A 14,417-nucleotide genomic window follows, 5' to 3' on the forward strand; every position below is an offset into this window, starting at 1 on the left:
GTCACAAAGCTCATATCATCTCAAACTGGTTTCTTGAACATGAACAATGAGTTCCCTGCACTCCAACGGCCTCCACAGTCACCAGATCTTAGTCTAACAGAACAGCTTTGGGATGTGGTGGAACGGGAGATTCTCATCATAGATGTGCAGCCGACAGATCTGCAGCAACTGTGTGATGCCGTCATGTCAATATGGACCAAAATCTCTGAGGAATGTTTCCAACACCTTGTTGAAAGTATGCCACAAAGAATTGAGGCAGTTCTGAAGGCAAAAGGGGGTCCAACCTTTTACCAGCAAGGTGTACCTGATAAAGTGGCCAGTGAGTGTATATCATGCTTTTTCAGTCCATGAAAGCTTGAAAAACATGGCTGAAAATCAGTTGCACCTTAATGAAAAACTCTTTTACAGGGAATCAAACTTTTATTATTGTTTTACAGCAATATTTTAAACATTCACCATAAAAAAACAGTCATGGTAAACTAGTGCATTTTTAACAGAGCACAGGAATCGTGCTATATTCATACTTGTTGCTTTTCACTCTAAGATTGAAACAATTCAAAACAAATAGAAACCACATCATCTCAACACTTCTACATAATTTACACCAGGTCTGTGCAATATATTTAAATCTACTGTCATAGCAGATAAACAGGTGCAATGCCAATACTGGAAAATACAGCTTGTGCCTCCAAACATTCTGATAATCGCAGGCATATTAATGAGAGCTACATTCCTCTGATGTTTTTCTGCACAGGAGCAGTAGTGGAAAGCAGCCCTCGTTAAAACACCAGAGCTTAACACCGTATACTGAAATATTGTGAATATATGCAACACAAGCCATCTCATTGCAGTTCTCAACACAATCACATACTGTATTTTTTCTGAATATCTTGCAGCCCTGCCTTACACACAAATCAACCTCTTAATCTAAATTCAGTTTGTGTGTAATAATCCTTGTGTAAAGCGACAGTTTTTACACAGTTTGGGGTCATTTCCGAAGTATTTGCTCTTTCTCACTCTTAGAATCATTTGAGAAAAAGCCCAGAAGTTTCTTTGAAACCTCCAGCAAAGAATGAGCCGTGCAAATACTCAACAGACACACACAAGCCTCAGCAATACATTTCCAGGAATGTTTTTCTTTTAACGACAGACTGAATCAAACTCGTTTTTTACTTTCAGACGGTCCAAAGGCTCAAAATCTTTTTACACCTTTCAAATGTGGATTAGGAAAAGTTTGCTCTGTGGCATTAATAAGCAGAGAACAAACTTATCACAGCTAATGAGCAGGACGAAAATAAGCTGCACAGCATCTTTAAACAATGTATTTACTTTAAAGTAATTTCTTTATAATCATTTAAATCTATTGCTCTTGAATATTTAGAATAAGACATTCACAGTCGTATTTTTATTTTTTTTAAAGCTAATTAGCACAGGTTAAATTACTTTTTGGATCAGCTAATGGTTCTTATAGTCATCTGACTTATTACTGTGGTGATGACCAAGTCACCATGGCAACTGCTCTCCTGTAAAGTTCAGAAATGACCCATGATCCTTTTCAGTCAGCCCACCAATCACAGATAAGACAGAGGACGTGCTCTCCTCGGGACTCAGCGGAGCCTGGAAACAAACAGAAACAAAACTGAAACGTTGTTCTCATAATTCAGGACAGTTAATGTGTTACAGATCCTCAATATTTGAGGATAAAAGAACTAAAAAGTAGATCTGACTCACATTTTCATACAGAAAGTACATTTTCCCACTTTTAGTACGACTGAGGGCTGCACTGTTGTGTGGTGCTCAGCACCATCGCCTCACAAGAGGGTTCCAGGTTCGATTCCCAGCTGGGGCCTTTCTGTGTGGAGTTTGCATGTTCTCCCCGTGTATGCGTGAGTTCTCTCTGGATACTCTGGCTTCCTCCCACCATCCAAAAGCATGCATGCTAGGTTTAACTGGTGTCTCTAAAATTGTCCCTGGGACTGAGTGTGAGCATGTGTGTATGGATGGATGGATAGTATGGCTGAAATGCAGCTTCCTATGTTAGGGAGCGTGCCATGAAGACTTTGATGGAGAGTGGCTTCTTACCTGAGACCCCCCCATGTCAGTGCGGACCCAGCCGGGGTGTATAGCCATACAGAGAATTCCATCAGGCTCCAGGTCAACGGCCAAACAGCGGCTAACCATGTTTAAGGCGCTCTGAAATGAGCAGCAGGTTTCCATAAGACACTAAACAAATACCAAAGTAGTCTATTTACCTTTCAACCCCCGAAAAGCATTCTCATTTAAAAAATAAATAAATAATCACATTTCATGCAAATTAAAGGTAGGGTAGGAGATCCTGGATTTTGAGTCCAGCGAAGCTGCATTTTGAAAATACACAGGTAAAAAGTCCCAACCCTTTTCTTCACTTTCCCCCCGAAGGCACGCCTCTAGAGTACATGAACGCGCACGAGCACGAAGGTGCACGAGCGCTGTTCTGACAGCAAGCATCGATCGTTGCCGTATTTAGTATTTAGTATATGCTAACTATACATTTAATAATGCTAGGTGCTAGCCAAGCTGGCTCTAGTTTAGCTTCCTGCCAAGCTTCTGGACGTGTAATTCGTTCACGGAGCAGGGTACGCGCACAGGGGGAAGGAGGGGGAGGGAGGAGCAGATTGCAGTTTGATAGACGGCATCAGAATCCAATCATTGTGAACGGTCCGTTCAGTATGATTGGATACTGTTTTTCCTAGATTGTACGTTCTAGAGGCCACTAAAACTTTTCATATTAATGTCAAAACTTTTAATTAATTGGTTGCAATGGGGGTGTGAAGAGTATTTCAAGCAATATGTAAAAAAATGTTCCAGAAAAAGATCCCCTACCCCGCCTTTAAATAGATCTAAAAAAAATCTCATGAACCAAAAATCGTCACACTAATGTACTGTTCCTGTGTGCTTCCATCTATGGCTGCGGCTACACGAAAACGTTTTTCACTGTAAACGATACTTTTTCTTATCGTTTCGCTGTCGCGGCCACACGGAGCCGGCGTTCCCACTACCCCAAAACGATAGTTTCGTTTCCATTATTACAGCGAAAACGTTTTTGCGTCAGTCAAACGTTGACGCTGTGAGACTTCTCTATTGTCTCACAGCGTGGCGTGACACAGTGGCGTGTGTACTGCATCGTTTCATCGTTTTCATCCGTTTTCGTCTGGACCTGAGTCTTTACAGCAGCGTTGCCGTGTGGTTGCAAGAATTTTTGTACCCGTTTTAAAAAAAAAACTTGTTTCGTTTCCGTGTAGCCGTAGCCTATGGCACACTGTGTGGAGAACAAACACCAATATATACACTGCAAAAAAAAGAATTAAAATCTCAAATTTAAGGACTTCAGAACAGCCCAAACTATGTTTACAGTTAGACACCAATCATTGCCCGTCAATATTCAGAATTAGTTCCAAACAAGACAGAAACATCATGAACCTACATGTCCAACAAACCGGCTGTGAGGACTAAACACCACAGCGTTACAGTGAGAGGAGTCGGTGTGAGGGAAAACTTTAAAACCAACATACTAAGTAAAGATGGTGACGAACTGAAGTAACAAAGCTGCGCTGTTATGTGTCTCATCCTGGTAATCCTGTTAATATCAAAGCTAAATAGTTTGTTTGGGTGTGACAGCGTAGCTCTCGATCCTACTCCCTTTCTGATGTATCTTTTTATTATATCGTTCGCTCATATATATAAATAAATAAATAGGTCCAGTTAATTTCCTCCGGGGGTAATGGAGGATAAATGTTTGCCTTTGCAGCCTGAAATCACTCACAGCGTCGCCTAATCACGGTTTCTTTACGTTTGTGAGGCTGGATAGTGCTTTGTGTTAAAGCAATACAATGTAACTTCTCAAAAAGCCCACTATGGAGCTCCCCCTACAGGCTTGGAGGTAAAGTACGGTTACACTGTCGTAAATACAACACCCTTTCGCTTTCACGTTTCACGTTTGTTGACGAACCGGCGAGGAGTCGGAAGGTGCAAGCTATGTCGACCGAGAAGGTAAGAGTAATCAAATGTACCTGGGAGCGTGAGAGGGGTCTATTTGTTTTTGCGGTAGGTGTGCCAGAAAGCAAGTCGAAGTACTTCCGCTCAGCTCCCGGGCCGCTCCAGCAAAGTTACATAGCAGTTATTCCAACTCAGACCCCTGAAGGGCATAGGAGACAGGCCAATCGTAATTTTAAAACTCATTCTAGTCGCACAGTTTTTTTCAAGCTGTTATTTTAAGGTAGAAATGTTACATAGGATTGCTTTAAGCATATTTTTCACACAGAAAACCTGATATTCAGAATGTAAGATGACTTTGTCCTTGATGCGACACTTTTCATTCAGTCAGTCTCACCTTTCTTCCTTTGCCTGTCAGAACTATCACTTTATGAAAGATTATCTTGATCGTCCCTCATTCACCTGTATAAACACAGCTGGTGGTAAACAGCTTTTTGCTTTGAAAGCCTAAAAGTCAAACAGATAAACAGTTTCTCCTCCTTTGGTTAAATCTCTTCAGAGAAGTTGAGAGTGCAAGCTTAACCCGTAAAGCCACTATAAGCTAACTATAAGCTAGGTCAATGTTTTCATCCCACAGCAACAATACCTTGGATGTCCTGTAGGGGTACCATTTGAAATTGTTGGCCCTCTCACCCCAGTTGAGCTCCACGGAGCCCAGCAGGGAGGTCATGTTAATCACTGCTGCCCTCTGGATTCCCATAGTCCCTGAGCTGCCCGCTCCTCCTTTGGATGCAGCTTGCTTCAGCAGAGGCAGAAAGGCCTGACGGGGGCAGAAAAACAAAACATCACTGTGGAGGAAGAGCAGCAAAATGTTACAACGCTTATGATTAGTCTGACATTCACTTTACCAATATTGTGGTCCCCTCTATTTCATTGTACTTCATGTTACATTTATGAAAGAGTCCTGAGCTCCACGGTCAGTGCCTCCTCACACTGTGTGTTAGTGCTGCCCCCTGCTGGCTGTACAGAGAAATTGCTGAAATCCATCATACATACAGATTTTCTTAAAAAAAAAGGAAATGCATCTAAGCGTGCAGTTTTAACAAGAAATTTTACCACGAGTTGTTTATTTGGTTCAAACTGTGTGTTATTGAACACCAATCAGCAGGTGGTTTAAAGCCTCAAAGCAACGTTACTGCACAGAGTTTACTCGCTCTCTCCAGTATCCTTCCACAAAAGACGTTAGGTTTATTGGTATTGGTATTTGCCCTGTGATAGACTGGCTAACTGTCCAGGGTGTACCCTGCATCCTGTCTGATAGTAGCTGGGATGGGCTCCAGTCCCCCAGCCTGAGGAGGTCCATACCAAGTTTTATATGAGATTAATATGACCTCATGACACACAACACAAGACTTATTCCGCTGTATAATTATTATTATTATTATATTAACTACAATTAAAGAATCATCATGATTTTCACAAGCGTTATTTTCACAAGAGAAGAAGAATGAGCACGCTTTAAAAAGGCTGAACTCATTAAAGATTTGATCACAGATGTCATTTCTCTGTTGTCTGTGAGTTTTAAAGCTCATGGCAACAGGGGAGTAGCAAGTTTCTGCTCCGCATGACTCACTGCTTTGAACCGGGAATCTAACAGAAGAGCTTTGTACAGCAGTGTGACCTTGCAGTTATAAAAACTGTCCTTTAAACTGTGTGTTACCGAGAATCTGCCATGCTGACAGTCTTTTGATTAGTGCTGATATTTGTGAAAGCGCTGGGTGCTGCTCTGTGGCATCCCACTCTGAGGCCAAACAAAACATAAAGTTCTGATGAATATTTATCACACGCAGGCTGTTCAAGGCTCTGGGATTTCATTGCGTCTGTGTTTCAAGGTCCACCCCCGATGACTCAGGAAAACAGAAGCAGGACAACTAAAAGTTTAAAAGTTCACAAACTGTAAAACAGCAGATTACCTTGGTGATCATTAGGGGAGCGACAGCGTTGGTGTGGAAGTTTTCTATCATCTTCTCTGCAGTAACAGAATGGAAGTCGGCAATCACGTTGATCCCTGCGTTGTTGATCAGGCAGTTGAGACCGTCTTCTTGTACCAGCCGGCCCACCTCCTCTGCACACTTCTCTATGCTCTCCTGACTCACCACATCTGCACAAGAAACACAACAAACTGCAACACAAACTGGTCAAAGCTGAAATGTCTTTGTGTTTCCAGGCATGACAAGTCATGAAATGATATACCACTGGGCACACATTTGGATGAGGCCCTACTCTACCTCCTGAGGACTAAGGCCAGTTTCCAATCCTCTCATTTGTCTTAACATTCAGCTTTAGTATTTCTCTCCTGGTGCAGGATAGGGATGGTGTCAAAATAAAGTGGCCATCAAGCCTTCCAAACACATGTTTTTAGACTCCAAAAGGTGAAAATTTCAACTAATAGCTGTTGTAGCTCCACTACACAATCAAGGGCACTTAAAAACCAATGATAGGGTTAAAGGAAGAGAAATGGAATTGGTCCCAAACCATCCATACAGACAAAGGACTCAACACAACTACGACCACCATGTAGGTGGAATTTGTGGTTGTTTTATGTGTCATTGCAGTTAATTAGCATCTGTTTGCATGCCTTTGAGTCACTGTCTTATCTTTATCATTAAACATCTTGTTTTGGTGGGTTTTTCTTCTTCTTTTTTTGCATCTCATTGTGATTGTCTTCATTAAATCCTTCAGTCTCACTCTGTAATTTTGAATTTTTGGGGAGTTTTTTTAATCTTATTTGGGATATTTGTTGTATCTGAGTCATGTCTAGGTTGATTGTTTTTCACAAATACAACATTTGATCTAATTTTGGTCACTGTTCATCTCATAATAGCCACTATTGACCCTTCCCAGTCACGTGACTTTCGTAAAGCAACCGCCATTTTGGACGTATAGAAGACAACGATTTGCGAGTAACGATAGTAACAGTAACGATACAGACAGACTGAAAATTGAATAAAAGAAGAAAGAACAAGATGCAGAAAAAAACTCCACTATCCAGCAAGGTCGGGCATTTAGTGGGCCAGCAGAGGGAGAGGTATTTGGAGAAGCTGAAAATTGGAGGTTTAGAAAACGACGTGTACTTGCTTCCACCAGGGCTGTTTACAGACGTCCGACAGCATGCCACCGCCTCGTCTTTACCCGACTTCGGCCCCCACGACCTTTATATTTATGTTGTAAAAAACCCATCGCCATACACGGGAAAGGATCTAAAGGCATACAAGAGTTTGGATGCCTACAAATATTTTGTGTCGGGCTATGTGACCTGCCTTTTACCAGTGGATCGTCCCTGGAGCCGGTGGGCGCCATCTTTTTACAGCTAAGGTTTGTTTACATTTTTCATTTAACGTTGTTCACCAGGATAAACGACATGTAAACCCGTTGACACTGTGTTATAATCTTGCTATTACGAGAATTGCAATGACCAAGTCGTAGTGCTTTACTAAAGGCGCTGTGTTATGTTTTATCTAGTAGAAAGGCAACCCTGAAATGGCACGGGGGAACACTAGTGTGCCGTGAGAGATCATCTGGTGTACCGTGGAAAATCCCTCTCAGGCTTTATCTTTATTTTGCATGTATATGTATATGTTATATATCTTTATTCGACACTTACCTCCAACAAAGTGGTCACTACACAACCGCTGGTATACTGAAGGTTGCCAGTCTTTCCTATTGATCGCCGCGACTCATCTTCTCCGTCGCTCAAGATCAGTGGGGATCCGGTAAAAAGACAAATCTTTCCTCGTCTGCTGACTGTTGGTACACCCAGGCGCGCAACAATATGCCGGCATGATGTAAACCTTACTGATCGAATCGATATTTTCCTTTGAATGTTCCTCGCTCCTCCGTTGTTGGCTGTGGTAGACTACTTGTTTTCACGTCCAAAATGGCTGACGCTTTTGTTGTGACGTCACGTGGGATGGGTCAGTACCATCAGTGGTTCTCTTAAAGGTGTCTCACTTTTATGTACACAGGCTATATTTCTATATTTCAATTTTATTTAAGAATCCTGTTATAATATTGTTGTTGCATGCTTATTTTATCTTATCTTTTATTATATTTGGACATCCAGTGTGGGCAACAAAGCAAAGAATTTAATTGTACAGGGAAACACGTTTCTAACTGCACATATGATAATAAACCTTTGAATCTTGAATCTTTGATAATTTTACAGCTTTTTACAGCTACATGTCTCATAAATACAACATTTGATCTAATTTTGGTCACTGTTCATCTCATAATAGCCACTATACCATCAGTGGTTCTCTTAAAGGTGTCTCACTTTGATCATTTTACAGCTTTTTACAGCTACATGTCTCAGCTTTGGTTTGATTTCTGGTCCCATTTAGTGTCTTTGAGATAATTTTGTCTCATTTGGGTTGTTTCTGAATTAAGTCTTATTCCCGATTTATGGTCGTCCTCCCGGCTACGGAGAGCCCTCTCCGTAGACGGAGACCGCAAGGGTTGTGATTGGTCGGCTAACAACATAATTTCCGGAATTACTTTTCCTTTTCCGTTTCCTTTTTTTGCTCCTTCCTCTCAGAACAACAACACCGCCATTTTTGAAAGAGTTTACTGTGTGCCGGTCAACATCTGCGTGACCACGGAGTCGGATTGGCCGATAGCTATAGAGTAGCATACCGAGGCCTTTAGACACACATACACACACACAAAAAAAACTATAAACGATGTACAATCATTTTGTGGTTGTTGTTAATCTCCAGTTATGTTTTGCTTTTGTGTCACTTTGTTGTCATATTGCCACTCCTTTTTCCATGTTAGTGTTTTTTTTAGGTCACATTTTCGTTGTTTCATAGCCCTGTTGTGTCCCATTGGAACACAGTCCATGTCTTTGTTACCATTCTCTATCACTATGGTCATTTGTTCATCTTTTCATGGTTGTTTTGTTCAATGTTTTGATTGTTTTGTGTGTTTGCCATGTATTTCTGGCATATGTAACGCCATCATTTGCTTACAAACACCAACACTGCTCCTCTCGGTCTTACCCAGAGTTACTATGTGGATGTGGGGATGCTTCTTTGCCAGTTCCTGAAGTTTCTGTAGGTCAAAAGGACAAAACTGTCATTACTCAGTGAGACACAACAGCGGACAATGGCGACCTCTGGTGGTGACTTTTAATATTGTGTCATTGCTTCGCGCAGCTTTTCTGTTACTAAAGCCGACTCCGCGTGGCTCGCAGTTAGATAATGCTCGTATATTAAAGATAATTAAGTGCAAGTATCTGAATAAAAAAAATCGGTGGTTACCTGTGCGGTGTCGGGGTTTCTGGTCGTGGCTATAATCTTGCCGGGTGAAAATCCTTCACTCGCAAGACTGTCGACTATCTGCAGGCCGAGCCCGCGGCTGGCTCCCGTTACCAGCACCGAGCCGCAGTTTCTGAAGGTCACGGCTCCGCTCATCGCTGAAAACGTCCGTGGCTGTGTTATCCAACAGTCCGGCGTTTGAGCTTTCGGTGAAGATATTTCTTGTCACGGGTCTTTTGGCTAATCTGCGGCGGTTGTCACGCCACTCCTCCGGCAGGGGGGAGGATAACTCCACTGAAACCAACCGATCCACAGACGTTACAGGACGAAGATGGTCGAACTGAAAATAGAGCAGTCAAAACCCCAATTTATTCACATTTAGCCTGATTAATCTAGGTTAAACTGGCACAAAGTAACTAGAAAGTTGAGAAAACACTTATAGGTGTTTTAAACATTTTCAACTCGGATCTTTTAGTCCAACTCTCCCATAATTCATTGCGCACAAACCACCCCAAACTGGTAATGAAACTGACCTTTTCCAGAAAGTTACACATGTTTAGTTGATTTATTAGTTGTGTGCGAGTGTCTGTTTACTACGTAATTAGTTAAAAGAGAAATATCGGATAAACAAATGAAAAGGAAAAGAAAAGTGCAGCGTTATAAACTTAAATGTGGGCCACAAACATGAAATGGAGACTTACTACAGATAAATATGGGCATAAGTGGATTAAAAAAGAAGAACAAGTTGAAGCAAATTGCCTCACAGGTGTAAATAAGTAAGACATTGAATACATGGAGAGTCTTGCACATATCTGAGGAGTGTCCAGGTGATAGAACAGCAGGAAATAAATATGTGGGAGATTTATTACCTCTGCGTGCAACACTAAAAGGATAGTTACAAAAGGAGTTACACAAAATGACCCACAGACATTAGCCTTGTCCTAAACGAGACTGCGTCTCAGTTTGACTGACTGGAATCCAGTCAAATAAATGACCTCCTATTGTATTTCCTGAAGCTACTTTCCTTGGAACTTGTGAAAGACATCATGGGGTAAAGGAAAGCTGGTAGTTGATAGTACTTAGGAGAAGTGCTTTGGAAACTTTTTGTATTGCTATCTTATGGCGTTGTTACACACATGTTATGTCAGGTAAATATATCATATACAAGGAAAATAGAATATTACTTTATGATCAAAGTTTGTGACTGTTCATGATCAAGCTGCTCTTTATTTATCTACTTGAGTCACAGTTAATACGACTGAATGAAAATAATTGAGGATTGCTGGCCCTGCAGCCGCCAGAAACTCTGGGACAGAAATTATTTCCTTTCTCTCATTAAAGCTGGTCCGGTATGTCCTACGATAATTAAGGAAACATTGGAGAATTAAGGAGAGAATTAAGGAAGTTCTGAAGGCAAAAGGGGGTCCAACCTTTTACTAGCAAGGTGTACCTAATAAAGTGGCTGGTGAGTGTATATGAGTTATGTCTCAAATGCTTCATGTGTTTCCTTTGATATTTTATCTTTATTATATTACTTATTATCTTGATTATATTACCTTACTTGAGAAAATGAGAAGGAAACGCTGACCATATCAAAAGAATTGGATTCTTATTATGGATGCAAAGAGAATGCTAAGAAGAGAGGCAATTCACTGTTTGCATTCAGTCTGTTTTCAAATATTGAAGCAAAGATGGAGGTGCAGAGATTAGGGTGACAGCACAGCTGATGGAGTTTATGCAGTCACAGCACACAGATGGTTTCTCTGGCAGCACCCTAAGTCCAGATTTTCTTTAAGCTCCCGGTGCTTGGGAGCAGCAAATATCCCGGGTCTGCTCCAGGTCACTTAATTTGGAATTTGGCTGCTGTGCCTCCATTTACAGACACATTGGTTTGCTGCCAAGCCCACAGTGCAAATGATGAGCTGGTACAATGTGTGGTGCGGATATGTGCTCGTTGAGCTGGACAGCATTTTCTGTCTTGGCTAAACAGGGAGGATAGTGCGGTATTGTGTCAACAGATAATTCAAAATTCAGGTAATGGCTTAGATAGAAGATAATGTGTCCAGTAATCAGTGCAGAGGGACATGCTGTTTTAATGTAGCCAGCTTTTCTGCAAATTGAAACATCCGTCCATCCATTTTCTGTACGCGCTTAATCTGTCTGTCGGGTCGTGGGGGGGGGCAGGAGCCCATCCCAGAGAGAGGCGGCGTACACCCCGGACAGGTCGCCAGTCCATCACAGGGCCACACAGAAACAAACAACCACACACACGCTCACACTCACTCCCAAGGACACAAATTGAAGCATTTGCAGACAGATGCACACAAAGGTTGATCAGAGCCGGAGCTGGTAAATACTGATGGTTGCAGAGTCGTCTGACAGTAAAAATATTTTAAAGGCCTAAAGTGAACTGACTTTGACAGCTTTTACTTTGTTTTTTCTTTCATTGTAAGGCTCTTAGCTCTCAGCCGTTGGACACACCTGGGGTGTCTCTCTTGTAATTCTCAGTGTGCTTCTTACTGTTGACTCCATTGATGCTTTTTCATGTTGGATCAGCATTGCGTCTGTCGGTGAAAGGGCTAATTTTGATTGGCTGTTCAGAAGGGAGGCGGCAGTGACAGCAGAGGGCAAACGGCCAACTTAATGTACCACACACACTTTTCTTATTTCTCATTTTCATCTAAAAACAAGTGACACTTCCACAACAACACGTCCTTGAGAAGTGAAGACACCGAAGACAAACTGACAAGCCAGCTGTTATGCTTTTTAATCGTTCTTCTATTCTCGTTGCGCACTCACAGCCACTTAGAATAAACTGTAAATATGTTAATATGATTTTAACACTAAAATGCTTTGAGTGGTCTGGAAAAGTGCTAAATAAATTCTGAGCTCGTAATCATTTTCAGGTATTTACTTTCTCGGATGTTTAATGAATCTTAACAGGAAGTTTCTCTGAAACTGAAAATGGATTCTCAGTATTGATCATTTATTATTTCCGTTCAATGCATCCCTCAAGGATCCTCTTTCATGTGTTCCTCCGCAATCATCTTATATTGGCTAGAAATAAACATGACAGGACCACAGGGCATGAAACATGATAAAGACTCATATAAAGATGTCTACAAGCCAAAGGAAAAGGTGTTCATTTCTACAAGAAGCTGGTGTTCTTGTAATGGTGGGAAAGACAGTGTGCTCTGATGTAGGTGGGCAGGCTAATATGACTCTAGGTCACCTTAACTTGAGAGAATTTTGTCCTGAACCATTAAGGTAATTGCTCTACTTTGGTTTACAGCCATGGCATACAACAGGAAAAATCCATAATTATGAATGGGTAGACATGCAGTATTTAATTCAACTGTCACCTGAATCTATAGCTCCCACCGTTCCCCAGCTATGGTCATTTTCCATGAAAGCAGAGAGTAAAAAATCTCAGCTCTGCTCTACCTGCACTCAGCAGCGGACAGACACAATTAGCTGCAGAGTCGGATATATCCCTCAGAAGGTTGAAGACAAACACAGAAAAACAGAGCTCAAACAGAGTAAATTGTGGCTCAGAAATGCTGGATTCATTCAGTGCATCCACTTAAGAGATGCTAATGTAAATGCTGAATTCACAACTTGCTTCAGCTACACCGAAGAGACCAAAAAAAATCAGTTATTGAAGGTTTACATATGAGGCGGTAGCCAGGAGGCAGTTGGTGCAGTTGTGCATGCAGACAGAAAGAGGATGTACTTTTCTGGTTTAATACTCAGACTAAACTGAAGGTATTATTTTTGATATAGGTTTGCCTTGCCTTAAAGTTCAGCTGTGAGGAATCTTGTCTTTTAAGTCTCGAGGGACAAAAATCTCTCACCTGTTGGAACATCCTGTAGCATTAAAATGCACAAAAACTAGTCTATGGATTTTCAAAATGCTTCAGTGAGAGTCCTGACAGAAACTAATCAATGTCAGCTTCTTGGCTCCCTGTCTGAATTCAAAACCTTCAGCCTCACATATAAAGCAGTTGCTGTGCTTCATAGTACAAACCCCATTTCCAGAAAAGGTAAGAAGTGTCCTAAAATGCAACAAAAAAAAACCCTGACATGTGATTTGTCAATTAGTTTAAACCTTTATTTAAAAGTTATAAGAATAAAAAAATATTTTCAGTGTGTTCACATATCAGTGTTTCTGTGTTTCTTAAATTTAAAATTTGATGCAGCAACCCACTCAGTAAAGAGTCATGTTTCCATGGTGATCCATCAGCTTCCTTTAACGACTCTTCTAAACGCTTTGGGAACTGAGGACGCTGATTGTTGCAGTTTTTCAGAGGAATCTGGGTCCATTCCTGTTGAATCCCAGATCCCAGCTGCTCAGCAGTCCCTGGTTGTTGTTGTCTGGTTCTCCTCTTCATGAAGCTCCGTACATGTTCAGCAGGAGACAGATGTGGACAGATGTGGACTGCAGGCAGGCCGGTGGAGCTCACACCCTCTGTGTGCATGAAGCTGCTGGAAGTCCTGCAGAATGAGGCCTGGTGTCGTCCTGCTATATATATATATATATATATGTATATATATTTACTTATCAATGTTTTTTTTTGTCAGAGTTTGGCATAAAGTGGTGAGCCATGTTTAACACCCATCTTTAATTAGAAAGAATAAGCTGTTGGTGGATGTTACTTTTGTATTAAATCCTGACACCCTCACCAGTCATCAGCTGATCTTCCGATTGTAAAATCTTCTGGAAAGCTCTTATTCTATTCTAAATCCTAATGACTGTTTCTGTCTTTGTTTGCTCTGAGCACAGAGTTTAGATTGGTCTATGTTTTTTGAATAAGTCAGTTTTTGGTCAGTGAAGATACGGAAGTTTACTGTTAAATAAAGGGTCCATAAAGGTTTATTTTAAGATATTTGGCACATTATCACAACAGAGCACTTTGCTCTCAGGCTGCAGGTTTACTTGTGAGTTTCTAAAGGTAGAATGGGAGGCAGATACTTCGTCTATGAGGATTTAGCTTACAGTTGGTTCTTGCTCATTTGGTCGTGAACAATCCCTTAATCAATCTGCTACAGCCTCATTAACTTGGGTCTCATTGAATAACTCATTGGATGATTAACTTTGTATCTCTCTCACGTAGTTTCTTTCTTCCTGGA

At 41.3% G+C, this 14,417-nt stretch overlaps 1 protein-coding gene across 1 annotated transcript; it reads right to left on the reverse strand.

Moving 5' to 3' along the window:
• Nucleotides 1-410: 410 nt before the first annotated feature.
• On the reverse strand, nt 411-9,754 carry LOC142384445 (C-signal). The gene is made up of 6 exons (XM_075470696.1): nt 9,291-9,754; nt 9,030-9,081; nt 5,946-6,133; nt 4,619-4,792; nt 2,083-2,193; nt 411-1,617 (listed from the first exon to the last, which is right to left on the reverse strand). The coding sequence occupies exons 1-6, from the start codon at nt 9,441-9,443 to the stop codon at nt 1,504-1,506; spliced, it is 792 nt and encodes a 263-aa protein (XP_075326811.1). The 5' UTR covers nt 9,444-9,754; the 3' UTR covers nt 411-1,503.
• Nucleotides 9,755-14,417: the final 4,663 nt, after the last annotated feature.

This window comes from Odontesthes bonariensis, chromosome 7, assembly GCF_027942865.1.
Source record: "Odontesthes bonariensis isolate fOdoBon6 chromosome 7, fOdoBon6.hap1, whole genome shotgun sequence".
Lineage (NCBI taxonomy): Eukaryota > Metazoa > Chordata > Actinopteri > Atheriniformes > Atherinopsidae > Odontesthes > Odontesthes bonariensis.